This window comes from Lagopus leucura, unplaced genomic scaffold, assembly GCF_019238085.1.
Source record: "Lagopus leucura isolate 7727_CA_CO unplaced genomic scaffold, USGS_WTPT01 Super-Scaffold_100024, whole genome shotgun sequence".
NCBI classification, from domain to species: Eukaryota; Metazoa; Chordata; class Aves; order Galliformes; family Phasianidae; genus Lagopus; species Lagopus leucura.
In genome coordinates, this window is record NW_024962276.1 from 5,644,305 (window position 1) to 5,672,141 (window position 27,837).

The 27,837-nt window shown below is 49.1% G+C and overlaps 2 protein-coding genes across 3 annotated transcripts; one reads left to right on the plus strand and one right to left on the minus strand.

Annotated features, from left to right (window-relative positions):
* Positions 1–83: 83 nt before the first annotated feature.
* SDF2 (stromal cell derived factor 2) lies at positions 84–1,851 on the minus strand. Its single transcript, XM_042879570.1, has 3 exons — positions 1,551–1,851; positions 1,269–1,465; positions 84–585 (listed from the first exon to the last, which is right to left on the minus strand). Exons 1-3 carry the CDS (start codon positions 1,849–1,851, stop codon positions 298–300), a joined length of 786 nt encoding a protein of 261 aa, XP_042735504.1. The 3' UTR covers positions 84–297.
* Positions 1,773–27,734, plus strand: SUPT6H (SPT6 homolog, histone chaperone and transcription elongation factor). Of its 2 annotated transcripts, none has more exons than XM_042879568.1 (37): positions 1,773–1,869; positions 6,856–6,987; positions 7,480–7,638; positions 7,795–7,865; positions 8,250–8,445; positions 9,054–9,138; positions 9,521–9,794; positions 10,618–10,719; positions 11,387–11,503; positions 12,028–12,117; positions 12,465–12,607; positions 12,856–13,007; positions 13,400–13,498; positions 13,673–13,802; positions 13,911–14,061; positions 14,480–14,634; positions 14,785–14,980; positions 15,322–15,461; positions 15,540–15,657; positions 15,980–16,056; positions 16,635–16,770; positions 17,162–17,299; positions 17,642–17,809; positions 18,334–18,461; positions 19,203–19,410; positions 19,769–19,916; positions 20,181–20,323; positions 21,056–21,196; positions 22,239–22,434; positions 22,550–22,788; positions 23,051–23,164; positions 23,819–23,943; positions 24,412–24,524; positions 24,836–24,913; positions 25,001–25,167; positions 26,295–26,482; positions 26,651–27,734. In XM_042879568.1, exons 2-37 carry the CDS (start codon positions 6,879–6,881, stop codon positions 26,835–26,837), a joined length of 5,181 nt encoding a protein of 1,726 aa, XP_042735502.1. In that variant the 5' UTR covers positions 1,773–1,869; positions 6,856–6,878; the 3' UTR covers positions 26,838–27,734. The 2 variants fall into 2 exon arrangements, with proteins under 2 accessions (XP_042735502.1, XP_042735503.1); XM_042879569.1 differs by having other exon boundaries at positions 1,797–1,869; positions 6,793–6,987.
* Positions 27,735–27,837: the final 103 nt, after the last annotated feature.

Below are 27,837 nucleotides of genomic sequence, written 5' to 3' on the forward strand. Positions count from 1 at the left end.
GATCACCTTTATGTTGGATTCAGGATGTTGGATTTGGGGTGTCGGGATGAGCTGTGTACTGGATTCAGGATTTTGGGATCAGCTTTGTGCTGGATTTGGGATCAGCTTTATGTTGATTCAGCATTCTGGGATCTGCTTTGCATTGGATCCCAAACACAAAGTGTCAAATTCAGAACACCACCATCAGCTTTGTGTTGGATTCAGGATGTTGGGCTCCAAATCCCAGCGCGCGTCACAACCGCATGTGGACAGGGGCCACCCCCGCCCCAAGCAGCCCCAAACGCATCAGTCCGTCTGTCACAACTCAACGTGGTGCTGCTCCGCTTTGAAGACCTCTCCGGGCTGCATGAAGATGCCTTCCATCACCTTCCAGTAGTTATTCTGGCTGGAGGTGGCCATGCCGTGCACCTCCCTCTGCCCGTTGATGGGCCGCCCATACTGCTCGCCTGTCACCGAGAGGAAGACGTCGGTGGAGGTGTGCTGGAAGCGAACCTCGCTGTCCCGTGCCCAGTAGGTCCCACTGCACAGCACCGTCCAGTCGTCCAGGTAGTCGCCCTCGCCATCCTCCCCGAAGGCGCTCACCTCCTGGAGGAAAAAACAAAACAACTCAGTTTTAGGGTTCGGGTCTTTGTATCACCTTTGTGTCAGAGGGACAGAGAAGGGACAGCTCTCTGGGGGTGCTCAGATTTACAGGCTGCAAGTTTTGAGTGCTGATTCGTTAGCAATCTCATTAACACAGAGCTATGCAGGTGTCCCAAAGGTGCCACAGGATGTTGACCTTGCGTGGGGGATGACATGACATGGGGGAGGTAGAATGTGTGGCTGGCCCTAGAGGCCAAGACAGGGATAGGATGGGAATGAGGACTGGGAAAAACGGCTGGGGGACAAGATTGGGCTGACAGGGACCTGTTTTGGCCTGGGAGAACCTTGTAGGTCTGAGATCTTGAGGTGACAAATGGGGGTTGGCTGGGGGACTAGATGGGGCTGGTAGGGACTTAAGAGAGTAGATGGCAACAAGTGAGACACCACAGAGCCTGGGTGACCCAGTATGGGCCTGGCAGGGACTGTGGAAGACCTAGTAGGGACCCGATAGCAACAAGAGGGACCCGGCAGGGACCGGAGCACCCAGCAGGGTCTCAGTATGTCCTGGAAGATCTGGCAGGGACCAGAGAACAGGCCGAGCCTGCAGACCCTGGATACATGATGTGCCCATTTCGGGTATGGCACACGAGGGCTGCTCCCAGGGGGGCGCAGGGCCGTGCCGGTACCTGGTTGCCAGAGAGCGGGGAGACGAAGTTGTGGCTGTGCAGGTTGCGGCCGGTGCCCAGGTGCGTGAGGCGGATGGCCTGCCCGCAGCGCACCGGCTGGCCCCGCTCACACACAGCGGCCGTGCGGCCTCGCACCCTCCAGTAGCTGTTCCCATCATCCGCCGCCGACACGCCGGTCACCGACTGCTGCCCGCTGCCTGCGGGAGACAAGAACGGCGATCAGGCTCAGGATCTGCAACGAGACCCCGCTATACCGAGAGGGGGAGGAACGAAAGCCATTACCGGAGCCGTAGCGCACATCGTGCGAATGCAGCCGAACGTTGTGCCGCACGTTGAGCAGCTTCACCACCGAACCGCACGTTACAGGCCCGGAACCGCCACCCCGCGCCGCCGCGCCCAGCGCCAGCACGAAGGCCACCACTGGCACCGGGCCCCGCCGCATCCCCGCGACGGTCGCCACCGGAAGCGGAAGTGGCGCCGCTCTGCCCGCCCGGAGATCGCAACTCGTCTGCTCCACCCCCCTCCTTCTCCTCCTCCCACCACCCTCCTCGTTCGCTTCCACCGCTGCCGCCGAGGCCTCCATTTTCCCTCAGCGCCCCGGGTAAGGCCGCGCCGGGTTGAACGGCAGGAGTGAGCCGGGAGCGGCGCGGGGGGCTCCGGCCAGCAGGTTGCCGGGCTCCGAAGCCTCCTCTGGGGCCTGCCTGCGGCTGGGAAGCCGCCGTGGGGCGGGGGGAACAGCGGGTGGGGGGGGGGGCGGTCGGGCCTCCACGCCTCGTCCTCGGTTGTGAAGTGAAGGCAGAGCCGCTCCAGCGCTGCGGGGCTCCGGCTGAGGGCTGGCCGTGGCTGTGGGCTGGCTGTGGAGTGGGGAGGACCCTCACCGACCCACGGGGGCAGCGAGGTGTGGCAGGGCCTTCTCGTGGGGCTGTGCTGAAACGTGGAGATTGTGGGAGGGGAGCGGAGGAAAGCATCGCCGTGCTGCCTTGCCGGCTGGAGGGGGAGAGGATCTCAATTTCTTAGAGGTTTATTGTGCTCTTCTTTGGTTCCTGCTCGCTCCAGGCCTTCAAGAGCAGGTCCTGTGCTGATGGAGTGCTGTGTTTGGTTATCAACGTCTGACACAGCCCTGCTTCACTTCCCTCCCACCCCTCCAAAAAAAAAAAAAAAAAAAAAAGGCTGTGGGGCAGCAGCCCTCCATGGGGTCAATAATCAGTGAAAAAGTGACACGTGAAGGGCAAGGGGAGCATGGTGCTGCCAGTGGGGAGTGGTTATTGTGGAGGTTCGCAGTCATCTGTTCCTCTTTCTGGATGTGGTGTTATGGAGAAGGAAAGGAAGCACTGAATTATTTAGGGTGGATGAACACGGCTGTGGGAGGATGCAGAGAGAGCCCAGGTGCTGCTGGGCGCTCACATGGTGGCAGTGGGTTTAATGAAGGCTCCAAATACTGCAGCAATTGACTCTGCATCGGTTCTCAGTGCTGAAGAAGGAGCTGGGAACGTGTCAGCAGTGGCTTCTCCTGAAACAACGCTTCAGTGCCTCACCAGGGTCTAAAATGGGTGTTTTGGAATTGCTTAAAAGGTGCAGAGAGCAAAGCTGGAAACTTTGTCATGCTGCTGCATTGGCAGCTTGTGTGCCGGGTGCTGCAGGCATCTCTGGTTCACCCATCACGCAGGGGGGAGCTCAGCCCGTGTTTCCTCACCCCAGGGGGACACAGGCAGGTGGGAAATGCGAGACAAGTGTGTGAAGTCGTGGAGAGGTCAGAGAAAGCAAGCAGGGTACGTCAGTTTTCTATTTCTTAGAGGAAATTATGACGCAGCAGGTCTAAAATAAACAGACGGAAGTGCTTTTTCACACAACGTACCATTAGACTGTGGCACACATTGCCACAGGATGTTCTGAAGCACAATAGCACCAGGGAGGTGGGACTGGCAAGGAGCAATAAGACTCACAAAGCAGGTACTGGAACTGCCTGAGCTGCAGTGCCTCTCCTGACCTTCCTCTGTCACAGCATTGCTCATCTCCAGTTGCCGAACGCCGCACTGCAATGCCTCGTTTTGCTCCATTGCACACCGACCATTGAGGGGGAGAACATCTGGTTTAGCTTCGGACCTCCATAGTTTATAAAACAGCTGTGAAACCTAAATACATTACATGTCACTGGTGCTGTAGCAGGGCTGGCAGGCTCAGCAGAAGTCTGTGCTTGCAGCAAGGAGTGGCTCTTAGCAGAAGCCTGCAGCTGATGAGGAGCCTGTGAGAGTGCTTGGTTGTGGTGTGAGTGCCTCAGTGCTCCGCAGGGATGCTCTCCTGGGCTTTACATGTTTCAAATTAATGATGGTGATACAATCATCTGCGTTTTGCAGTGAGACACAGACTGGAGGTCGTTGCTCAGTGATCGGTGTTAAATCCACGCATTTGGGCTCAAATATGGCATTTTTATTTAATATAGGTGTTCGGGGGTTGGTCTCGATGATCTCTAGAGGTCCCTTCCAACCCCTATGATTCTGTGATTGGTGTGTTTGTCACCTTTGCAGTTGGTTTGGCTTTTTCCTAACGAGCAGATTGTTGCAGTCTCCTACTCTGTGGAGTACTCTTGCTGTGCTAGGATTAATGTCACGAACATCTCAATGACAGAATGAATGGATTGGGCTTCTTTAGGCACTACATTTTAATTTTGAGTCCAGTTTTCAAGCTTTCATATTCTCACAGAGCTTTCTGAATCCTCTCCAGTCCACCCATTTTGTCTTTGAAGTGCAGACATGAGAACAGGACCAAACTGTTCAGCGGTGAATTTGGCAAAGGTGTTTAGCAAAAAAGATCCTCGGTGATCTGTGAGTTGAACCATGAAATGGCAGAGATTAAAATGATCCCTGTCCATACAACCATCCCAAAATAGTATTGGTGTGGCTTGGGAGCTCGATGTAGTTGCTCCCATGAAGGATGGGGAGCAGTCAGGATTGTTGCTTGTGTTGTGAAATGTGCATGCAGTTCTGGCCTGAGCCTAGGTTAGCAAGTTTTTCTTGTTTTCTGCCTTGACGCTGATATCCTGGGACTGCTCCTGGGTCCACAAACAGGGTCCAGCTGGGTCTGCTGAATAACAAGCACATCTCACCACGAGAGACTGCTCTGTGGTTCTGCAATTACCGCTGAGATGCTTCCTATTTCCCTCATCCTACGTCTGCTGTGGCTGGGAGGCTTCTGTGAGCCATTCCTGATGCCAGTCCTGCCCCTGCCTTGGCTCAGTGCTGCCATGGCGAGGCACAGGAGCACTCTTTGTCATCTGTTCTGATATTTTGCAGGTGCTGGCTGTGTGTTTCCATTTCTAAACTTAATGCTTGTGTTTTGTGTACAGAACCGTGCCTGTCTCCAGCACTGCAGTCTTCTGATTGCAGTCCTGAGCAGCCAGCAGATAGCTGGATGTGCGGCCAAGGCTTTGCAGGTATTTGAACATCTGGTTTGCAGCATGCTCAGCTCCGTCTGCCTTAGCAAAGCAGAGTGGTACCTGCAGTGCCTGGCCCTGCTGACCTGATCTCTGGTCACTGTATTGACAGCAGAGAGCTATCTGCTCTGTGTCCTCCAGTTAAAAGCAGCTTATAGACTCTGGAAATTTGCCACTGTGCCCTTGAGCTGAGCAAAGTGCAGGAACCCCTCCTCTGAAGCAGAGGTCAGGTAAGCACACAGGCCCAGCACTGTTCAGGACACCTCTGTGTCTGCTCCTGCTGCCATCACTGTGCTGCCCTTGACCCTGGTCCATCTTGATCAGTGTCTGTTGGCTGTGAGGTGTTCTGGGGTAAAGCTAGTCACTCACAGAAGTCTGTCTGCTCTTGCAGAGGTAAACATGCAGGTCTGGGTGCTGTTTCCCTGCATTTTTAGTGTTCTCATGTAATTTAGTGTTTGCTCCCATGCCGCAGCGATCTCCCACTCTCTCCTGGGGTTGTTACAGGAACAGGGATGCTGCTGGGATGCTCTGAGGGTGGGTCCAGTGCCTGATACAGGCAGAGTAGCCTGGAAATCCTCGGTGAGAATGGATCCCTAGAGCCAGACAAACAGCCCTCTGAACAGCAGCACTGGTCTGAAGTCCATATCTTCACCCATGTGGGAAGAAGTCTCTGCCTGTCTTCTGTGTTATTTCAGATGAATGCCTCTCTCAAAGGGAGGGTGGAAGAGGCATCGTTAGTACGTATCTGATTCAGCATCTCCATGGTAATAGCTGCCCTCGCTTCCATTCGCTGTGCTAAATGACATCTCCTCTGTCCTGGGGTGGAATTCAGCAGAGCTGAAAGCTCCCGGTGTCGTGGGCGGCTGGCTTGTGTGGAACCTGCTCAGCTGGATCATTACATGAGATGGGCTTCCAAAGTCATAGCTGTTCCCTGCGTCCGAACAAATTTCATCTGACGTGAACTGAAATTACCAGGAAATGGTAGAACAAGTGCTGAGGAGGAAAGTTGGAACTGCAAGTGAAATGTTTTGCTAGCAGAGAGTGATCAAATTGCACGTAGCACTGTGATGAAGGGTTTTTTTCCCTTGCTGTACAAGTGGAAACAGTGTAGAAAAAGCAGCTTGGTGTGCAGTGATGTTTATGTTCATACACCCTGGGGAGTACAGAAGAATAGGTGAGGAAGTGTGGAACTGACATAATGCTCCTGCTGAAGCTGGCAAAACAAAGCAACTCCTGTTCTCCAGTGCACGCAGTTACACGGTTCATCAGTGGCATTTGCTTTGAAATGCAGAAAGCATTTACCTGGCATTTGTACTGCCTTCAGTGATCGATGTACTGCCTTCTGGAGCGTTCTTATGAAGGGGGATGCTGGAGTGTGTGACATCTGCAGTGCCCTCCTGAGGGCAGGGAGCACGCTGTACCTGCGTGCTGTGCCAGGGCGGTGATGTCCTGTCTGGTGCAGAGCAGCAGCCTTGGCTTGCTGCAGCTTCTCCCTGTCTGGAGCATCATAAATAGGTGTTGGCCGCAGCCACGGGGCCCTGAGCCAAGGAATATGAGCTGCTATCTGCTTGCAACTGAGTTCTTTCCCTTGTCTTTGTTGTGGGCTTCCTTTAGTGAGATAGGGCCAACGCATTCCTCTGGAGCTGTTCATGTTTTAAGACTTAAAAGATTCTCCAAGATCTGCTTTTTTTTGTTGTTGTCTTTTTTTTTTAATTGATCTGAGAAGCAAATCCCTGGGTTTTTTTTTGAAGTTGCTGTGTTTGTGCACCAGATGTGTGGATCTCTGACACAGCGCTGCGTTGGGGCTGGCGTAGGGCTGCTGTCCTGGCCAGGCGTGAGGGTATGGATGGGATGAAGGGCTTTGGCTCTGTGTGCTGGTTCAGCTGGAGCTCAGCTGTGCAGTGAGTGCTGTCGTGACAGTCGTGTTCTGCTCACTGAGACTCAGCCTGACAGGCGCCGGCAGCCTCTGGCTGCTGCCTTCACTTGCCTAATCTCTGGTGACAGGGATGTGCAGACAAGGGGGGCTCTGGGTAATTCAGAGCCTGGACAGATGATTTGAAACCTTGCCTTAGCTGTCTTCTTTCCAAAACCCAGCAGGGGGAAGTGCTTGTGTTCCCATCCCTCAGCTGCTGTGATGGATGTGTTCTCTGTCCCCAGTTCCTGCGTGAGACGCCGCAGCCATGTCTGACTTTGTAGAAAGTGAAGCAGAGGAGTCAGAGGAGGAGTACAACCAGGATGGAGAGGTTGTTCCCAGGGTAACCAAGAAATTTGTAGAAGAAGATGAGGATGGTGAGTGTATCTGTCTGCTCTGGCTTTGCTGAACCATCTGTGTGCTTCACTGCTCTGTTTTGCATCGTGTCACTGCAGATGGAGCAGTAACTGTGCAGTGATAGTGTGACCATCTGTAGTCAATATTCTCAGCTGTTTAAGTGCTTCCTTTCCTCAGAATTCTTAGATGGGTTTTATATTTGGTAATGGAAAATAGACTCCTTCACCCCCACAGGACTTTCAGGCGCACAGTCTGATAGTAAACAGTAAAAGAATAGGAATTCTTCTGGTGTGACCACTCCACCTGTTCCATCTGCAGAGAGAGCATGAGACAATGCTCTCAAGAAATGGGGCTTCGGCATGAGCAGCTGACTGGGTTCTGTGTCAGTAAAAGTGTTTGGTTAAGACTCTCTGCGTGGGTAGTGTGAAGGAAGATGTTTGTGTAAAGCTGAGAAGGTGACTCAGCAGATAAACACTGCATAAATGTCAAATGCTTGTTGCTCTCCACCCCAGATGAGGAAGAGGAGGAGGAGAATCTTGATGATCAAGATGAGCAGGGGAACCTGAAAGGATTCATTAACGACGATGATGATGAGGAAGAGGAAGAGGAGGAAGAAGCCAGTGACTCTGGGGACTCTGAGGATGATGTTGGCCATAAAAAGAGAAAGCGCAGTAAGTTTTGGGGTGATTGTTTATAGAAGGCCACAGTGTAACTCTCCTTCTGCCATGGGGGTCTGCGTAGCCTGGGTAAGCTGTACCCTCTCCTGGTTTGTCCATTCTGAAGTGAGGAAAGGGAGAATTTAACTTGTGACTGCTTTCCTCTGTTAGCTTTTGATGACCGCCTGGAGGACGATGATTTTGACCTCATTGAGGAGAACTTGGGTGTTAAAGTCAAAAGGGTGAGTTGTGTTTCCATGCTGCTGCTAATGGTGTGATGCATCTTAGCAGAGATGCTTGGCTCCTGCCTGCTGCGGTACCTCCTGCCTTCTCCTGGCCCCTTGAAAAGGAAGAGCTGAGTGCTTGAAAGAAGCACAATCTCTCCCTGGCACCTAGAGCATGCATTACACTTCCTGCATTGTTTTCAGCAGGCAGCTGTGTTGTGTGGCATGCTGTGCCAAATGAGCAGTATGGCTTTCTTGGGGCTGAGCGGGTCTTTGTCCCTCCTGCTCTTTCCAGTTATCACCTGGGAAGCAGAGGAAGCACAGTTCTAACCCAGCAGAGAACAGAAAGCTGGTGTGTCTGTGCCAGGACTTAGGGGTAATGACAAGCTTTTTTGCTTGCAGCAAAAATTCAGGCGTGTGCGGAAAATGTCTGATGATGAGGATGATGAAGAGGAGGACTATGGCAAGGAAGAACATGAGAAGGAAGCCATTGCTGAAGAAATCTTTCAGGATGGTGAAGGCGAGGAGGGAGGGGAAGCTGTTGAAGCTCCTGTTGCACCACCAGAAGAGGAAGAGGAGGAGGAAGAAGATGAATCTGGTGAGTATGGATGGTCCGAAGCTTGTCATAGGATAAAAGCACTGGAACAAAGTATGGTTTTCCCTATAGTTAACCAAAATCTGTAGCTCTAGAGTGGTCCAGCTTTTGTTGGTCTGATCAGTACAATCTTTAGAATCAAAAGTAAGCAGATTTATTTGGACAGAACAGTTTAGATGAACAGAAGCATGTTGCATACGCTACTGTGTTCAGTGTTTAAACTTCCTTCAAAGGGAAAATGCTTCAAAAGATGTTAGTGGAGGTTCTGTTTAGCACCTGGTAGCACATTGCACACCTGCCCTAATTCTGCTCTTGGGCAGTAGCCCATCATCTTTGCTAACATTGTGCTGAAAGAGTTGTAAAAATTGAGCCACTGATAGCTGCCAGGTGGCTTTTCCTGTTTTTAAAAGTTAGATCTAGCTGGTTATTGTGGTTCAGGCTTCTGGAATACCTGAGGTTGGTGCAGGAGATGCTGTGGGTAGCTGTGCAGGCCAGCAGCCACCTAAGTGTGTGGTGCAATTGCACCAACTGCACTGGCTGAGCTGAAGTTTGTTATTTACTGGCTTAAGATGTGAGTGTCCTGACTTGCTAAAATGGTTCTCTGTGTCCAGACATTGATGACTTCATTGTGGATGACGATGGACAACCTCTGAAGAAGCCAAAATGGAGGAAGAAGCTCCCAGGATACACTGATGCGTAAGTATTGATTGCAAGTTGGCCTGGAGCCTCGAAACCAGTGCTCAGATTACTTGATTTTTTGCAACTTCAGTGTGATTCTGCTTGTGGTTGGAAATTGCTGGTCTTGTTCCCTAGAGGAATCTGTTAAATGTAAAGATGGGGCTTTAAGTCCGTGGCTTCGTAAATGCCTGCCTTCTTCCTTTTCCCTGGATTGTTTTTTTGTAAGAATATCAATAGTAGTCCCTTAAGAGAAATATTTGCTTTTAAAGCTCAAACAGTTGTGCATCTATCCACAATTTTTAACGTTGGTGCAAAAATAAAGCTTAGACCATAGGTGTTTTGACCAGAACAGGATTTTTTGAACTGCATAATGGGCTGAAGAATAATTTTTGCATTCCAGTGCTTTGCAGGAAGCCCAGGAAATCTTTGGTGTGGACTTTGACTACGATGAGTTTGAGAAGTACAATGAGTATGATGAGGAGATGGAGGAAGAATATGAATATGAGGATGAAGAAGCTGAAGGAGAAACCCGTGTCCGACCCAAGAAGACTGCCAAGAAACGTGTCAGTCGGCGTAGCATCTTTGAGATGTATGAGCCCAGTGAGCTGGAGAGCAGTCACCTAACAGATCAGGACAATGAGATCCGAATGACAGACATGCCTGAGAGATTCCAGGTGAGGGAGGAGAAGGGTTTCAGTGTGCAGACAAAGCATGTCAGCTCCCAGCAAGTACAGCAGGCCTGGGGCCTGCAGGCTGACTTTCTCACCTGGCTTCTGGATGGATTTCAGCATCTCTCATCCCACCCCTTAAATGTAACTGAAACTCAGTGGGCAAATGGGACAGTGAAGCTGAATTGTTGTGAATCTGGAAATCCAAAGGGGTTTTAGCACTGGTCATAGTTTCTCTTTGGCCACTGGGTGCCAGTGTTGCACTGCTGGGTGCAGGGTTTGTGCTCTTCTGAGATACCCTTTGTGCTGGATGCTGTTAGCAATCCCATGAGTCGTACCTTTACCTAGCAAGAGTGAAACTGCAGCACCAGAGGAGGCTTTCTGGGGTTTTCTGACCTACGGCTATGTCAGTCAATGCAACTGCTCCATGCAAGGTGTTTCTACAACCTGCTTTAATTCAGGTGATTGGGACTTACACTCTTGTAAGAGCAAAGTCCTTTTGTGCTGCTAGGAATCATTCTGGTATGACATTTTTGTCATAATTTCACCCCATATTCAGATTTCCCCAAAGAGTCACTGCTCTTTGACCTCCTTTTAAAACATGTTGGTACCTCTGTGCACAGAGACCTGCCACTCACCTTTGTGAAAGGTGATGTTGAAGCTGCTGGCTTTTGAAAGGACCTTTATTCCATGCCAGTGCATACAGTGAAAGAGAATGCTGTGTGTAAAATCTTCTGTTCAGACATTTTGTCATCAAAAGAGAAGTGGTTTGGATCTAGATGCTCAGAGAGGATTTGGAGCTGGTTTATGTGCTTTTGCCTTTTCACAGTTGAGATCCATCCCTGTAAAAAGTGCTGAAGATGATGAGCTGGAGGAAGAAGCTGACTGGATTTACAGGAATGCATTTGCAACACCCACCATTTCCTTGCAGGTAAAGGAACTGTGCCTGGGACCTCTGTCCTAAGGGAACTGGTGACTTGAAGGTGCTGCAGATTTCCAACCTAGAGGCGTTATTGTAAGAATCTACTCAAAAAAATGTGGTGCCCAATGTAATTTTCTTCCTGTGTTTTTATGGGTCACACACATCTTCATTGCCCAGGGAGGTGGTGGAGTCACCAAGCCTGGGGGTGTTCAAGGAAAGGCTGGATGTTGTGTTGAGGGACATGGTTTAGTGGGAGCTATTGGCAATAGATGAACGGTTGGACTGGGTGATCTTTTAGGTCTTTTCCAACCTTGGTGATTCTATGATTCATTTTCACATCCACGGAACAGTATAAAAAAAACAAAAACAAAAAAAAAAAGACAGAACAGAGAGGTTGCAAGAATTATTGACAAGAAAGATAGATCTCTGAGCCACTGTGTGCTTAGGGATAAACTGATATTAGCTGTGATCTGCTCTTAGCCATTAGTTACAGTAGCCAGATGCTGCTACTTCTTAAAGCCAATCAGGCTTTTCTGTGTTCTGCAATTGCAGTGTGAAGCTAAGCCTGCATCCTCTGCTAATAAAAGGGTCACCATTTCCCACCCTTAGCCTGGGCTGTGCTTTTAGGGGGGTGCTCAGGAGTGCAATCAACTTAATGTGTGGTTGATCCTTGTAGGAAAGTTCTGACTACCTTGATCGTGGACAAGCCAGCAGCAGCTTCAGCCGCAAGGGACCCAGCACCATCCAGAAGATTAAAGAAGCCCTGAATTTTATGAGAAATCAACATTTTGAGGTACTTTGTAACTCAGCTTCGTTTTTGAAACGCAGTCTCATTGTACAGATGGGATTGGTAGAGGGACTGCTGGAGGCATTTAGTGTAACAGAGGAGATGAGTCTGTGATGGCCTACCTGATTGCCTCGCCCATGGAAAATGGTGCTTCCCTGGAAAGTGTGGCTCATCTCATGTGAGCTGTGACAGCAGAGCTTTTAACATGTTTGATGAGGCTGCTGTTGCCGTGGTCAATCTGATAAATTAGATGGAGAAATTCCAGAGTCTCTTGAGCCTTATTTGTTCCATAAGATGTTTATCTTTATATGAGAGGTGTTGCTGGATTTCACAGAATCTCTTTGGGGTATGTGATGTATTATTTATTGGAACAGTCGGAGGAGCTGTGTCATGATTCAGCACATCTCCCACACTGCTGCCCCATCAGTTTGTTCTCCTTAAATGAACAGCAGCAATCTCTGGATTTGTGGCTGCCAGGGGCAGCCTGGTCTCCTTTCACTTGGTGTTGATGAGTCTCATTTCTCACCTAGGTGCCATTCATCGCCTTCTACAGAAAGGAGTACGTGGAACCAGAGCTGCACATCAATGACCTCTGGAGTGTGTGGCAGTGGGATGAGAAGGTGAGGAGCGTCTTCAGTGCTTATTATCCCACTGGTATTTACCATATCTTCCTACCTAGACTGATACTTTTGTATAGTGACTTTGTATAGTGTAAGGAGTACCCATTCCTTTTCTCCTATTAGGTAGATTCAAATCTTTCTTTTCTGTTAACGTGATGTGAGACAAAACCTACCACAGATTTATCACAGCTGAGCATGTCTGGGGGTGAAGATGTTGATAATTATTTTTACATGACAATCTGGGATCCTGAGAGTGCCTCTTCAGGAGCTCCTTGCTGGGAAGAGAGAAGGCAGATGTAGCACGCAGCTACATTGCATTTCAGTGGAAATTTCTGTTTTGGTGTTAGTGGACCCAGCTGAAGATCCGCAAGCAAAACCTGACACGTCTGTTTGAGAAGATGCAGGCCTACCAGTATGAGCAGATCTCTGCTGACCCAGACAAGCCTTTGGCTGATGGAATAAGGGCTCTTGATACTACTGATATGGAGAGGTATGGTGTCATGACTTTTTTTGTATTCATTCCAACATAACTTAAGGTGTATATTGCACTGCAGGCCAGAAAGCAGATTATTGCCTTTAAACTCGCTACAAAACCAGTAATAAGAAATGTTTAAAACTCTTTCACAAGAGGACCCAAGTGCTCCATTTGCCTGACCTGTACCGGAGCAGGTTCCTTGAGCACTCTAAACACAGCTCAGCTGAAAGCAGGGTGTAACATGCTGGCTTTGCACGTTCTAGGCTGAAGGATGTGCAGTCCATGGATGAGCTGAAAGATGTGTATAATCACTTCCTGCTGTACTATGGGCGAGACATCCCCAAGATGCAGAATGCTGCAAAGGCTGCTCGAAAGAAGCAAAAGCGTATCCGAGAAGATGGTGAAGAGGAAGAAGGTTTGTATTGAAGCTTGAGAAGTTTCATAGACCTGGGCTGGTTCAAAATCCTGGTTCAAAATAGTAGTAAGAAAGTTTGTTGAAAAGCCTGGGTGTGTGCACAGATCTGCTGCTCTCTTCTGTCTTAGCTTAGTGCCAGGTCTTCCAGGCATCTCTAAAAATGTTTAGGATTTGCCATACAGGATTGTTATTTTTCCAAGGAACTGAGTATCCTCCTTCATGACCAGGGTATTATAAATGATTTTAAGGCTGCTCTGAGCTTTCATGTTCTCATGTGATTCAGGAACAGTGTTGCACAATGTAATTTGTGTTTGTCCCCTTGAATGTGCTGCTGATGTACTGCAGGTGACTGGATGTGACTGGATGCCTTGCTAAACATGTGCTTCCCATAGGTGAAGGGGAGGATGCAGAAGATGATGAGCAGAAAGGGCCTGAGCTGAAGCAGGCTTCCCGTCGGGATATGTACACCATCTGTCAAACAGCTGGGCTGGGTAAGAGCTCTGCTCTGTCACTCTGAGCTTGCAGTGTGTGTGCTGTGGCCTAGCCTGCACTTCCAGGTTGTGTGGCTTACCTGTAGGAGGAGGGCTGATAGGTTGAGCTCCAAGTAAGCTACAATACCCCTCTCATCATTTGTGTGATTTTACTTTTGAATTCTTTTCCCTTAGATGGTCTGGCTAAAAAGTTTGGTCTGACACCTGAGCAGTTTGGAGAGAATCTCCGAGACAGTTACCAACGTCACGAGACAGAGCAGTTCCCTGCAGAGCCCCTGGAGCTGGCCAAGGACTACGTGTGTAGGTCAGTGTGTGGGGATCCTCACCGAGGTCTTGTAGGGGGCAGGGGAAAGGATCTGGTTGTGTTCTCACATCCCAAGACTGTGTTGCCTTTTTTTTTTTTTGCTTTTAGTCAATTCCCAAGCCCAGAAGCTGTTCTGGAAGGAGCACGGTACATGGTAGCATTGCAGATAGCCAGGGAGCCTTTGGTCAGGCAGGTTCTGAGACAGACTTTCCAAGAAAGAGCTAAAATCAACATTTCACCAACCAAAAAGGGGAAGAAGGTAAGGAAAGGAGCTCTGACTCTGTGAGTCAGCTTGGGGAGGGATCTGTTTAATGTACAAATGCTTGTTTTGTGTCTGAAAACTTCTCCCATGTCAGTGGCAACTCGGAGTGAAGCAGCATGTGAGCTGGGCTGTTGCAGAGGCAAGCTCAGCAGCAAGCTGCATTTTCAGTCTCAGCATTTCATCAGACCTGATTCCTGCTGTTGAAATGCTGCCTTCAGTTGTTAGAACAGTCTTTGTTTTTTTGGGGGACTGGGAATGAATTTCACTGTGTCCTGCTGGGGGAGGAAATGGAAACTGGCAGGCGTAGATAGGAGTGAGGGAGTATTGAATACAAAACATTGTCTACTACAGTGTACAGTAGGGCCTGTCTTTGTGGATGCCTGTATGCATGCTGATAGCCTTTTCTCTATCCCAGGATATTGATGAAGCCCACTATGCCTATTCCTTCAAATACTTGAAGAACAAGCCTGTGAAGGAGCTGCGAGACGACCAGTTCCTGAAAATGAGCCTGGCAGAAGAGGAGGCACTGCTGACTATAGACATCAGCATAGACATGAAAGGAGTGGAGGGGTGAGTTCTCAGTGGTCATGGCTTGGCAGAGCTTATTCAACCAGTGCTGGTGTGCTGTTGATGCTCTTCTGAACCCAAACTGTTCCTGGATGTCATGATTATATGTTTCTCCTCCTCTTGGTTTTTTCTTATTTTATTTTTTTTTTGTAGTTATGGTAGTGACCAGACATACTTTGAGGAAATCAAACAGTTCTATTATCGGGATGAGTTCAGCCACCAGGTGCAGGAATGGAATCGGCAGCGTACCATGGCCATTGAGCGATCCCTCAACCAGTTCCTGTATGTGCAGATGGCTAAAGAGCTGAAGAACAAGCTGTTGGTGGAGGCCAAGGAGTATGTCCTCAAGGTGAGATGGGGTACAGATGTGTGTGAGACAGAGCTGAGTTTATAGATGCTAACAGTCCTGCAACGTGCTGAAGACAGCTGCTGGCAGCCCATGTAAAGGCATGTGGGAAAGATGGATGGTGATGCAATCTGAGTCAGGTTCTCTTGTAACATTAAAGAGAAAAGCAGATGCTTCAGAGGGAGAGAAGATGGACTTTGTGATTCTAGAGACCTAGTCGTGATTCTGACAGAGTATACTGTCATTCTGCCTTGAGCAGTCCCTGACCTTCACTCTGGAGTAGGGCTGTGCCAAAGCTCCTGCACTGGATTTTCTCACTCCTCTCTTTCCTCCCTTCTTGCTAGGCTTGCAGCCGCAAGCTGTACAACTGGCTGAAAGTAGCTTCATACCGTCCTGATCAACAAGTGGAGGAAGATGATGATTTCATGGATGAAAACCAAGGGAAAGGAATTCGGGTGCTAGGCATTGCATTTTCCTCAGCCAGGTAAGAGGAATGGAATTGGCTCAAGATATATGTTCAGCTTTAGCAGTCCTCCATGTGCGAGTGATCTCTGTGTTTCAGGGACCACCCTGTGTTTTGTGCCCTCGTCAATGGAGAGGGAGAGGTTACAGACTTCCTCCGACTGCCACATTTCACGAAGAGAAGGAATGCTTGGCGTGAGGAAGAGAGGGAAAAGAAGGTGAGCCTCAATGCAGCTATTATCTTGAGACCAACGCCCACAGGTTGCTCTTGGTACCGAGTGATGTACTTTGGGCTGCTAGGAATAGTCAGTCTGAAGTCAGTATAGGCCTTGTCACTCTTATGTGCAAGAATCTTGCCCTTTTTCCCCACTGCAGTCATTCTAGAGAGGAGAGGTTGCTTCCAACTAGATTCCAGTTCAAGATAACAGACTGGGAAGATTTTCCATGTGAAATAGGAAGCAAAAACTGATAGCTGGTAGCTGATTCAGTACAGAAACCCTCTAGCTTTTCTACCCTGACCTGTTTCACTTCTCTTTCTAGGCACAGGATATTGAAACCTTGAAAAAATTCCTTTTGAACAAGAAGCCTCACGTGGTCACAATTGCAGGCGAGAACAGGTCAGATAACAGATTGTTGTCTTCCTTCCACTTCCAAGTCTCTCTGCAGTGTTTTCCTTACTCTTCTCTATGTTTCACTGCTTGGACAGTTAGTGGGAGGAGGGTAGGACTGATGGCACCTCTCCCCAGGTTTCGAGCAGGTAGTAAATAGCATTGGGCATCCTTACTGGATTCTTAGCATACTGGGTCTCTCCTGCCTCAGGTGGAAAGCTAACATGGAATGCAGCTTTAAGTAAACCAGAAAATTACCTACTTTCTTCTGGAAGCAAAGAGCTGTCTACCAACAGCTAGGCTTGTTAACGCTACTTCCAGCAGAGAAGGGTGGTGGCTGTAACATTGTGGTGATGCAAGATCTATCATGAATCCTCGCTGTGGATGATTTTCTCTCCAAACTGACCTGACCTGTGCTAGGAGACTTGCTCTCTGCTGTTCTATTTCTAGTTGACCTGTGATTTTGTTGTTTTTGCTTTAAGGAATCTGTTTTGTCAGTGATGTGTCATAAACCATTCATTGGTGTTATCTCCTTGAGGACCCAGCTTTGCGTTCTCCCTTCAATACCTTTGGTCATTTCTCCCTAGGGATGCTCAGATGCTGATGGAGGATGTAAAGAGGATTGTTCATGAACTGGATCAGGGGCAGCAGCTGTCCTCTATTGGAGTAGAGCTGGTAGATAATGAACTGGCCATCCTCTACATGAACAGCAAGAAATCTGAGGTGAACCTTCTGTTACTTTAGCCACTCCTTAGCCTTTGGCTCATTTGTGCTGTCTCAGCTTCTGTTTACTATACTGACCCAGCCTCCTGTCATACTTGCCTCACCTGATCCATTTAGAAGGTGACATGCTGATCCTTAAGTCAAGGCAAAACATCTTGTTTAGGCTTCTCCAAAGAAAAGCCACACTAGCAGATGCACAAAGTAGATGTTGGTGTGGTCTGAAAATCTTTTTCAGCTGAGTAGATGGGCTCGTTTTGTTCTTATTTAAAGCAGGTTTCCTGGGAGGCCTTTGATCTCAGCTCTCTGCACTGAGCAATAAGTGTCTCCCTTTTCCAGTTTGATGTGTCTTAGGTTGGCATGCCACCAAATGTGATTTTCTGGCCTCTTGCAGAATGAGTTCCGGGATTACCCACCTTTGTTACGTCAAGCAGTTTCCCTCGCTCGTCGCATTCAGGACCCTCTCGTAGAGTTTGCCCAGGTCTGCAGCTCTGATGAGGATATTCTGTGCCTGAAACTCCATCCTCTGCAGGTAAACTTTCCTTATGGGATCACTTGGGAGGAGGGTTCCATCTCTGGAAAACAAAGTTGCTCGAAAAGCCTGGGCTTTTTTGCTCTCAAGGAGAAGAATTCCAAGTTGAACTGGTGCAAATTCTGTCTGTTCTGGGCCATGTTCAGGCTACACAGCACCTTTTTTTTTTTTCCCTGCCTTCTTTTTAGCTCATCTGCCCCCTGCCTTTAGGTTCTTCTCAGGGAGAAGCTCTGAGGTGCAGTACAGCACCAGAGAGCCATTCTACTGCATTTGGTCCAGCTTGCTCATGGCAGAGCGTTGCACACATCCCCTTGTGAGGCTAACACCTCTCCCTTCTGTCAGGAGCATGTGGTGAAGGAGGACCTGCTGAACGCCCTCTACTGTGAATTCATAAACCGTGTGAACGAGGTGGGAGTGGATGTCAATCGGGCAATTGCTCACCCTCACAGCCAGGCTTTGCTGCAGTATGTGTGTGGCCTGGGACCACGCAAAGGCACTCATCTGCTAAAGGTAAGGAAGCTTCTTTCACTGCCTACATAAACAGTGCATCCCTAATAGCGTGCAGGTTGGCCTGATGGCAGTGCTGTTACGAGCTGAGTCAGGGTTGTTTGTGCCAGGTGCAGCTGACAGCTCTGTCAACATGTTTTCATGTGTGTTATCTCACTGCTCCTAACCCTGAAGCTGTGCACAGACTTACATCCTTCACAGACCCACGCAACTCAGCAGATCTCAGTACTAGTCAGCTCCTGAGCTCCTAGGAACTGACACACTGTTAGAGCATCCGGATGCCTTCCTACTGTAGAAAACAGAAGGCAAAAAGCCAGCACTTTTCCTGAGAGCTGGAGCTGTTCCATGTGGAGTCATCCTTTCATACGACACTGAGACACAGGCAGGGTGCAGTAGTTAATGATTTGTGATAGGCATGGCTATGTCGGATGATTGGAATGCTGTACTGTACAGTGCAAGTCCTCTGCTTTTCCTGGGAACCCCTTGGGTTTGAATCAGAAAGTTTATGCTGATCCTTCTTGTTCCAGATCTTGAAACAAAACAACACACGTCTGGAGAACAGGACCCAGCTGGTTACGATGTGTCACATGGGACCCAAGGTGTTTATCAACTGTGCAGGCTTCATCAAAATTGACACAGCATCGCTGGGCGATAGGTGGGTATTGGGTTGCATTCAGTGCCTGACAACAGAGCGTGGAGTTATCAGAGAGTGACAGGCTGTAACAGTCTTGGAGTGTGGAGTCCACATTTCCAGGAGTTTCTGTGTGGCTCCTCTGATCACTGGCCAAGTTCAGGTATTGCTGGTGGTTAATCTGATTCCTAAGGGCAGCTAAACCTGTCCAGCAATGTGAGCCTTAAACTTTAATTATATAGCTTGCTATGGTGTGAAAGACCCTTTGTGGTCAAGAGGAACTGAACTAAAAACAGTTGTTCCCTAACTTTCCATAGTACTCATGCATGTGCACTGGAAACCCATGTGTACTTTTGGTTTCTGAGCAGTCCTAACAATGGTTTCAAAGCTGAGGTATAAATCAGCAACTTTCCCACCAGTTTAAGAGGAAGCTGGTAAATTTGTGGAGCATGATGTTTCTGGTAACTGAACAAGAGGTGTGTGTGTTTGGAGAACAGCAGTAGCACATCTGGAAAGTCCAACAAGCCCCGCAGTGCAAAAGCTGCAGACTGGAATTTGTCCTATATTGCTTTAGATCCTGCTGATTTAGTAATGAAAAATTAACTGTGTCCTGTCTGAAATAGCAGTTTGCTTTAGGGTCAGTGATGGTGGAGCACCCACACAGCCAGCAGAAGTGGTCAGTAGCATAATTTGTTACTGAGCTGAAGGAGTTGGCTGTGGAACTTGCTGAGTCCTTATCTGAACATGGCTTTGGTTTTATTTCAGTACTGATTCCTACATTGAAGTCCTGGATGGCTCCAGGGTCCATCCCGAAACCTATGAGTGGGCAAGAAAAATGGCAGTAGATGCCTTAGAATATGATGAGTCAGCTGAGGATGCGAATCCTGCAGGAGCTTTAGAGGAGATCTTGGAAAACCCTGAACGGCTGAAGGACCTGGATCTCGATGCCTTTGCTGAAGAGCTGGAAAGACAGGTACACAGGGTGGCTCGTGGTGCTGAGAAACAGAGGGGCAGCTGTGTTGTCCACCTCAGTTTCTTAGGTTTTGGAATGGGTGACCTTTGTCCGTTTTAGGAGCTGAGCACTTGGCTGCTACTGTTGTAAAATGTATTAATAGCCTTAACAAGCATTCTGTGTCTGACAGCGCTGTGCAGTCGATGCTGACGGGGAGAGTAGTTGGGACAGGGGGAGGGGGCAGCCAGTAATTAGTCTGTTAAAGTTTATTAATGTTGGTGTTTGATAAGTTCATTGAATTCTTTCCTAATTCACAGCACGTTCCCTATTCATGTCCTTCTTGCGAGTCATGGCTTTTCAACCTTTGAATCCTACACAGGGCTATGGTGACAAGCACATAACTTTATATGACATTCGAGCTGAACTAAGCTGCAGGTACAAGGACCTCAGGACCCCATACCGTTCTCCAAATACAGAAGAGGTCTTCAATATGCTGACCAAAGAAACTCCAGAGACTTTTTATATTGGTATGTCCCTGTTCACTAAGAGAAAGAGAGAGCTTACTGTCATCCTGAGTTCACTTCAGATATGTAGATGTGGAACAAGAGGTGGTTGGTGGGGGTGACATTGGGATAATGCTGATGTTACTCATGTACGAAGCAGCTTTTCAAGTACCTGGGAAGTATCTTAACACCTTCATGTACATCTGCCTTAGATCAGGACAGGTATCTGGCTCTGCACTTGGCTTTCAGTTCTTCATTCTCTCCTTTTCCTCTCCCATCACACTGCAGGTAAAATGATCATCTGCAACGTGACTGGGATAGCACACAGGCGGCCACAAGGAGAAAGCTATGACCAGGCAATACGGAACGACGAAACTGGTCTTTGGCAGTGTCCTTTCTGTCAGCAGGATAACTTCCCAGAGCTCAGTGAGGTGGGATTGCTTCTTGTGCTGGCCTTTGCTGGGAGTCTTTTACCAGACTTAAACATTTGGTAGGGATGCAGTTGGCAAAGGCTCTTGGAAAACACGATACCAGAGCCAAAATTGCATCTGCAGTGCCATAGGCCCTCAACCTGGGCATGACCTTGGATGACAAATGTAAAGTGTTCTGGTTATGACTAATTGTTTCAACGTGGATTTGACAGGTTCCTTAGGGCTGCACTGTGAATTTTGGTGAACTAGACTAGGAGTGAAATGGTCTTGGTGATAAGCTGACTGCTTCTTTGCAAATACATAAAGCTGCCTGTGACATAGAGCACAGAAGTTTGTTTTGCCACCCTTTCAATTTTAAGAACTTTCCTGGACTCCCTGCTGCTTACTGTAGCTGTACTTTAGGTCTCTCGTGAACACTGCTAAATTCCAGCTTTGGTAATTGGTGACTTTAAAATCCTACTGTGTTAATTAGAAACCAGCCCTAGCTGCAGGCTTTTATTAAGGGTCTAAAAATGTTCTGTCCTTCCCAGTTACAAAGCCCTATAAGCTGAGCAGAATTGAAGTAGGAAGACTGTGTTACTGGGCAGCTTTCATTTTGAAGCCTCATGCCCTCCTGTGCATCTGTGCTGGGTGCACCACTTTGCTGCTCCAGCTTTTAGACTTGTTCAGGTGTGAGCTGCCTGCTTCGTTTTATGTTCATGCTGAACGATTTTTATGTTTGCCTTGCTCCAGGTTTGGAATCACTTTGACAGTGGGTCCTGCCCAGGTCAGGCCATTGGAGTGAAGACACGTCTGGATAATGGTGTTGCTGGCTTCATCCCAACAAAATTTCTAAGTGATAAGGTGGTCAAACGGCCTGAAGAAAGGGTGAAGGTATGGAAAGGGTGGATTTTCACATCTCCAGCAAGAACTGGAAGAGCATGGAGCCAACAGCAATTCAGAGTTTGGTTAATAACACTGTTCCCTAAATGGATTTTCAAACCTTATTTTCATTGAAGGACTTCAAATCAGCAGCATGTTCAGGTTCTGATTAGTGTCCACAGTGCAAATCTCTCTTGGCAGCTGGTGGGAGCCGTGTTAATCAGTTAACATGTTGTACTGCATGAGGATTTATTACAGTCTGGCTAAAGTCTGGGTTTGGGAGACCAGAAGGCATTCTAATGCAGAGCTGTCCTTTGTTCCTGGCTTTTTAAAGAGTTCACAGAGCTGCTGTTAGGTATGCGAGGCTCTGCTTCCCACTCTTGTAGCTTTTACTTCTGCAGTTTGTTTGTCAGGGTCATCAGAGGTACAAACCTTGGTCAGGACAGAGTCTGGGGTTCTGAAAGCAGCAGAATCTCATATTTTCATCCCGTGTCAAACCTCAATTTCAACATCTTTTCTGTCTCCTGGGATCTCCTGGCAGTCTGTACAGGTGATGGATAATGCTGTAAGCAGAAGTTTCTCAGCAGCTCTTTAAAGAGCTGTTGTTAATTTCAGCACGGTTAACTGGATTGAGACATTGCAGTTTTTGTGGTAGGATTTTCCATTTCCTATTTAAGTAGGGAAGTCATTTGGGTGTCTTCCAGTCTGTTTCTGAACAAACTTCACTGCTTTCCTGTGCATCGTGAACCAGATCTGCTGTTCCATTGTTAAACATAGCTAACATAGCAAGTGGAGCAGTTTCCAGTGTGTGTAGAGCACAGATAGTAAGCATGCTGGAGAGCTGCCAGCAAAAAAAAAATTTCCTTTAATCTCTTTTTCAGTTTGAGTCATAACAGGGTCATTTTCATTTGTATGGAGCAGTCGCCTTTAAGAGTGGTAAAAATCAGTCTGAAGTATGTGCAGTAACTCATAACCTGCATGGGCTGCTCTGTAGTGCAGGGTGCCTGTTGTGTCAGCCTACCTGCTGATCCACTGCCCTGCATCTCCCCTGCAGGTGGGAATGACAGTTCACTGCAGGATTATGAAGATCGACATCGAGAAGTTCAGCGCAGATCTGACCTGCAGGACCTCAGACCTGATGGATAAGAACAACGAGTGGAAACTGCCTAAAGACACCTACTATGACTTTGATACTGAGGCAGCAGATCACAAACAGGAGGAAGACATGAAGAGAAAGCAGCAGCGGACAAGTGAGTTGGTCATTTATTTTCCACCCCTGTAACACCAGCCTTCCCAGAGTGCTTCAGGAGAAGCAGCACAGTAAGATGTAAACCTGCAATAAAGCAAATCCTCTTTGTCCCCCAGCATACATCAAGAGAGTAATTGCTCACCCATCATTCCACAACATCAGCTTCAAGCAAGCTGAGAAGATGATGGAGACCATGGACCAAGGGGATGTGATTATTCGGCCAAGCAGCAAAGGGGAGAACCACCTCACTGTCACCTGGAAGGTGAATGATGGCATTTACCAGCACGTGGATGTTCGAGAAGAGGGCAAGGAGAACGCCTTCAGCCTGGGCTCTACGCTGTGGATTAACACAGAGGTGAGAGCAGAACTCACTTGGGAAGGACGTGGTGGGAAAGGAAAAGTAGCTATTTGTCAGGGGCAGCTCAGCACGACTTCCTGTCCTCACAGCTGCTTTCAGCCTGTTGCTGGAAGTTACTCTTATTCTTAGACAATTCTCAGCTCTTTACACTCAAAGTATCCAGCCTTGCTGAGCAAAATATTTTGCTGATAGCTCTGTACCACAAGCAGGGTTCCTCCTCACACGCCCTAAATACCTCCTTAAATGTGTTTGTTCAAAGGAGTTTGAAGACTTGGATGAAATTGTTGCTCGCTATGTCCAGCCAATGGCTTCTTTTGCCAGAGACCTGTTGAATCACAAATACTACCAGGATTGCAACGGTGGAGACAAGAAGGTGAGCCTGTCCCAGCCTGTGTGGAAGATTGAGAAGTGTGATAGAAGTTTCTTTGCCTGAGGGCAAGATTTTAAACACTAGTCTAACATGAGCTGCTGGACTGAGATCTGATCTTGTTGTCACCTTGGGATTGACAGCCACTTTCCAGCTGTAGGTCTCGGGGGCTCTGTCTCTGTCTGGGAGCTGTGGAGTCAGGATGGGTTCCTGCAGTGGGAGTGTGGTGTGCTACAGCACTGTGCCACAGCCCTGCCAGCAGGTATCACTGGAAGGAGAGCATTGGCTTTCTGTGACCTGGTGGCATTTGTGTATCTTCTCAGAAAGACAGAAGGAGTTGAGTTCTGTTCCTCTCTAGCTCTTTCCCTTCTATTACTCTCTGAGAGGCACCTTCCAGTGGTGGCAGAATTGTGGCAGAGGAACATTGCTCTGCAGATCTGTGTTCTGAATTAGTAACGTATCTGGGCAAGTCCTCCCTGCTGTGGTGCAGGCATTCAGAACCCTGCACAGAAACAGTGCACTTGGTGGCCCTTGTCAGAGCTGGGGAGAAAACAGGCTTGACAGCAGCATGGAGGGAGGCAGCTGCAGGTCCTATGTGTTGCTGAAAACGTAGGCTCTCCTTGAGCATCTCGTTTTTTCTCTTTCTCTCTCTCGATTTAGAAGCTGGAAGAGCTGCTGATAAAGACCAAGAAAGAGAAGCCAACGTTTATTCCCTACTTTATTAGTGCTTGTAAAGATCTACCTGGCAAATTCCTCTTGGGTTATCAGCCTCGAGGCAAACCAAGGTAAAGGAGAGATAAGCCCAGCAGCTAGACTGCTGCCAGCACCACACCCCTGATTTTTCTTCTGGTTCTGTCAGTATCCCTCCTAAGTCAGGCCTCCCTTTATCCAAAGTGTGTCCTCCTGACAGGATCCATGTCTAGTAGTCAGTCTCACCCAGGAGACTCCTACATTTCTAACCAGCTGGCTGCCACAAGCAGTACTGCTCTGTGCAAGGGGTGTCACTAGGTAGAGTGTGAGCAGTGACTGATAGATTTCCTTCAAGGAAAGGCAAGGTGTTTTGGAGCTCTTCTTTGAGAGCGGGATGAGAATATCTTGGTTAGGTCTGCCTGTTCATTTTCAGTCCAGCCATCACCTGAGTTTGTAAGCCGTGCCTGTTCTGTGACCTGTTAGTTTGAGGGTGCTGGAAGCTGGTGTGGCTCTGAAGCAGCCTTTGATCTCCTGTACTCTCTTGCATTCGCTGCTCCTCGCAGGATAGAGTATGTGACAGTGACACCAGAAGGATTCCGCTACCGGGGCCAGGTCTTCCCTACAGTGAATGGACTCTTCCGATGGTTTAAGGATCATTATCAGGACCCTGTTCCAGGTGAGCACCCCGAAATCTGAGTGTCTCAGCTGTTTCAAAGCAGTACTCAGCTTTTTGTCTTCCATGGAGCTGTGAAGAGCTCACCTGACAGTTGATCTTTCAGCTGAGTGGGTCATGCAGCAAAGGCTGGATTTGGCCTTTTCCTCTCCCTTAGCCTTCCCCACCATACAATCCTGCCCACACCATGCCCTGCTAAGGCAGGATCTTGCCAGAACAAATGTTTCCACTTTTTTTTTTTAACGTTTAGTTTAAGCCAATGGCTTTTCTTTGGGGAAAATGAATCCATCTCTTTTGTCTCGTGTTTTGTACAGGTATTACTCCCAGCAGTAGCAGTCGGACCAGGACTCCAGCCTCCATTAATGCTACTCCAGCTAACATTAACCTGGCAGGTCAGTGTGGGCCTTTTCTGGCTTGGAATTGGGGCACAGGGTCCTTCCCCAGGCTCTCTCTGTCTAACATAACGGCCTTTCTTGCAGACCTGACCCGTGCAGTGAATGCTCTACCCCAGAACATGACTTCCCAGATGTTCAGTGCCATTGCTGCTGTGACAGGGCAGGGGCAGAACCCAAATGCCACCCCTGCACAGTGGGCATCCAGTCAGTATGGCTACGGAGGCAGTGGAGGTGGCAGCAGCGCGTACCACGTAGGTGCACTTTTTAAGCCTTTGAAGGGAGTTGAGGCAAACAGCAGATCGGTCTGGCTCCTGAGGAATGTGGCAGGGTAGAGAGAGGGGATCCAGCGGTGCAGGCACACAGCTTTCTGTGATTGTGGCCCTCTTTCGACAGCGTGAGCTGCCAGAGGAAAGAGATTAGCTGTGAAGTTATGTGCTGAGTTTGCAGGGCTTTTCAGCTCAGCGTGCTAATCTCTGAGCCGCACCGGCAGGCGAGCACCTCAGCCTGACTGAACACCCACAGGCTTTGCATTGAGTGAGATGAAGGTGAACAGTTTCAGCTCGTGCTGAAGCCTTTCCTGATGCATGCTGGTGCCTACCTCCACCAGCACGCATTGCCAGCTCCCCAGCTGACCCTGAGGCAAAATCCAGCTGCACGGAGGTGCCTGGGTACAGGAAACACACCCTGCCAGCAGAGAGATCTAACAGAGAGGTGCTGCAAGACAAGGCTTGCGTGGAGGAGTGATCCTCTTTTGGACCACCTTGGGAGGCTTTCATGGAGTTTGGCAGAAGTGTTGAGCTGAGGGTAGGCAGGGACTGTGGATAACCCAGTGTATTAAGGGGATCTGAAGGGAGGTGAACAACATGAGGCAAAGAGACTGAGTGCTCTGTTGGGCAAACAGTGAGCCAGCCAGTTGGGACTGGGAGGGAGCTGTCTTTTCTGCAGCCCACTGTGGCAGAAAATCAAGGCAAATGTGTCTGTTTTTCATGCCCACTCAGATATGTTGTTTGTGCAAGCTTTCCCAAGTATCTCCTGTGCCTGTCTCTCTTCTGGTCCTCGCCTTTGCTCGGTTTCAATGTCTCCCCTCATACCCAGTGGGGAAGGCTGGCTGGTTTATGAGTGGAGACTCTAGGGGGAACAACAGGACTCAGAAATCTCCTGTGCTTAGCAGGGTGTTCCTCGTTCTGCCCTGCAGCCCCTCGTTCCTTGGGCTGTGATCATTGCAAACCTCTCCTTGCTCAGATGAGGGGCTCCAGCAGGCCTAGGAGAGCGCAGCAAGGACATGCAGCAGCAAGCAGAGCAGTGGGGAGCGTGCCAGATCTCTGCCTCACAGCCCAGCAGTTTTCCTCTGTCTCCTAACAATATCTGCTCCCTGCAGGTCTTCACAACTCCAGCGCAGCAACCGGTGGCCACCCCTCTGATGACCCCCAGTTACTCCTACACCACCCCCAGCCAGCCGATCACAACGCCCCAGTACCAGCTCCAGGCCAACACCACACCGCAATCCACACAGTCCCAGGCACAGTCACAGCCCTCATCCAGTTCCAGACAGAGGCAGCAGCCAAAGTGAGTGGAAGAGTCGCATGCGTGTCTGTGTTGGTTGCTTTCATGGTAGCACTGCAGCAGGGCTGCTGTGAGTTCTCCCCCGTGGGGCAGCGGGGAGGGAGGGCAGGGAAAGCTGCCCCAGTTTTTCTTGCCCGTGGCACATCTCACCTCCTGCCCGTGTCGTTACAGGACCAACAGTCACGCTGCCATCGACTGGGGGAAGATGGCCGAGCAGTGGCTCCAGGAGAAGGAGGCTGAGCGGAGGAAACAGAAGCAGAGGTTGACTCCTCGCCCGTCTCCCAGCCCCATGATTGAGAGCACACCCATGTCCATCGCCGGGGACGCCACACCACTGCTGGATGAGATGGACCGATAGGCCGTGCTGGACCTGACCCCGACCCTCCGTTCCCTTCTCTAGGAAGGGGAAGGGAGAGCAAAAGTTGAACACGGCCTCCCTTCCCTCAGCCACGTAACTCCTGTTTTATACATCGTGAGATGGTGGGGAAACGACTCGTGGTGATGTGCACCTGAGTGAACGAACAGACTTGGCAGAGCTGGTCTAAATATGTATACTATATATATATATAAATATTTCATAGGAAAGGACAGCTGCAGCGGCCTCTGTGTCCCAGGTCCTGGCTCACCACTTGGGTGGAGCAAATCTGTCCTTCTGTGCGCACAGCAGTGCTGTCACTGCGACCACGAGGAAGCAAACCCAGCAGGATCTGCACACCGCTGGCCTGGAGTGAGCCTGTCCTATTTGGACTCTCCCATGCCCCGACCGTCTCCTCTCCTCATCCAGGGAGCACGAAGCGAAGTCACTGGGGTTGTGACAAGTGAACCAGAGTTCTCAAAGGGTTTCTGTTGCTGTTTGCTCCGTGATCTCACACGTAGCAGGCTCTGCAAAGTCTGTGCCACCCTGCAGCCAGGACACGGCAGCTCTGGGGCTTAGGGCTCACGCCAGAGAGAAACGCAGCTGTTGTACCAAAGGCTTGCTCTCCTCTGGCTTCTTTTGGAACAATATTTATTTAGTTTGTTTTGTTTTTGTGGGGTTTTCTGTTGTTTTGTTTTGTTTTTTTAATCAGACTGCAAAGCAAAACCCCGGGCAGCAGCAGCTTAGCACAGGACAGACGCATGGGCTGAAACACTGCAAGAGCTCCTATGGTGGAGAGCACCCAAAGCAGCTGAGAGTGCATGGCACCCTCCTCCATATCAACTTCCTCCTGTCCAGCTGTAACCAGAAGGGGTGAATAAACTGTATTTCTACGCTGGTTGAGAGGTTTTGTCTGCCCTCTCTTAGCGACGGATTTGCCGTGGAAGGTGGTGAAAGTCACTGCTCCTCCTTCCTGTGGTGCTTGGAGGCTGAAACTTCTGCA

What these genes read in the sequence shown, in the direction of transcription:
- SDF2 (XM_042879570.1), bottom strand. Translation starts at nt 1,851, where the DNA reads ATGGAGGCCTCGGCGGCAGCGGTGGAAGCGAACGAGGAGGGTGGTGGG. An exon ending in CGATGTGCGCTACGGCTCCG is followed by an intron (nt 1,466 to 1,550) that starts GTAATGGCTTTC and finishes TGTCTCCCGCAG; the next exon opens with GCAGCGGGCAGCAGTCGGTG. An exon ending in CCCCGCTCTCTGGCAACCAG is followed by an intron (nt 586 to 1,268) that starts GTACCGGCACGG and finishes TTTTTCCTCCAG; the next exon opens with GAGGTGAGCGCCTTCGGGGA.
- SUPT6H (XM_042879568.1), top strand. Translation starts at nt 6,879, where the DNA reads ATGTCTGACTTTGTAGAAAGTGAAGCAGAGGAGTCAGAGGAGGAGTAC. An exon ending in CAACCAAAAAGGGGAAGAAG is followed by an intron (nt 14,062 to 14,479) that starts GTAAGGAAAGGA and finishes TCTCTATCCCAG; the next exon opens with GATATTGATGAAGCCCACTA. An exon ending in GACATGAAAGGAGTGGAGGG is followed by an intron (nt 14,635 to 14,784) that starts GTGAGTTCTCAG and finishes TTTTTTTTGTAG; the next exon opens with TTATGGTAGTGACCAGACAT.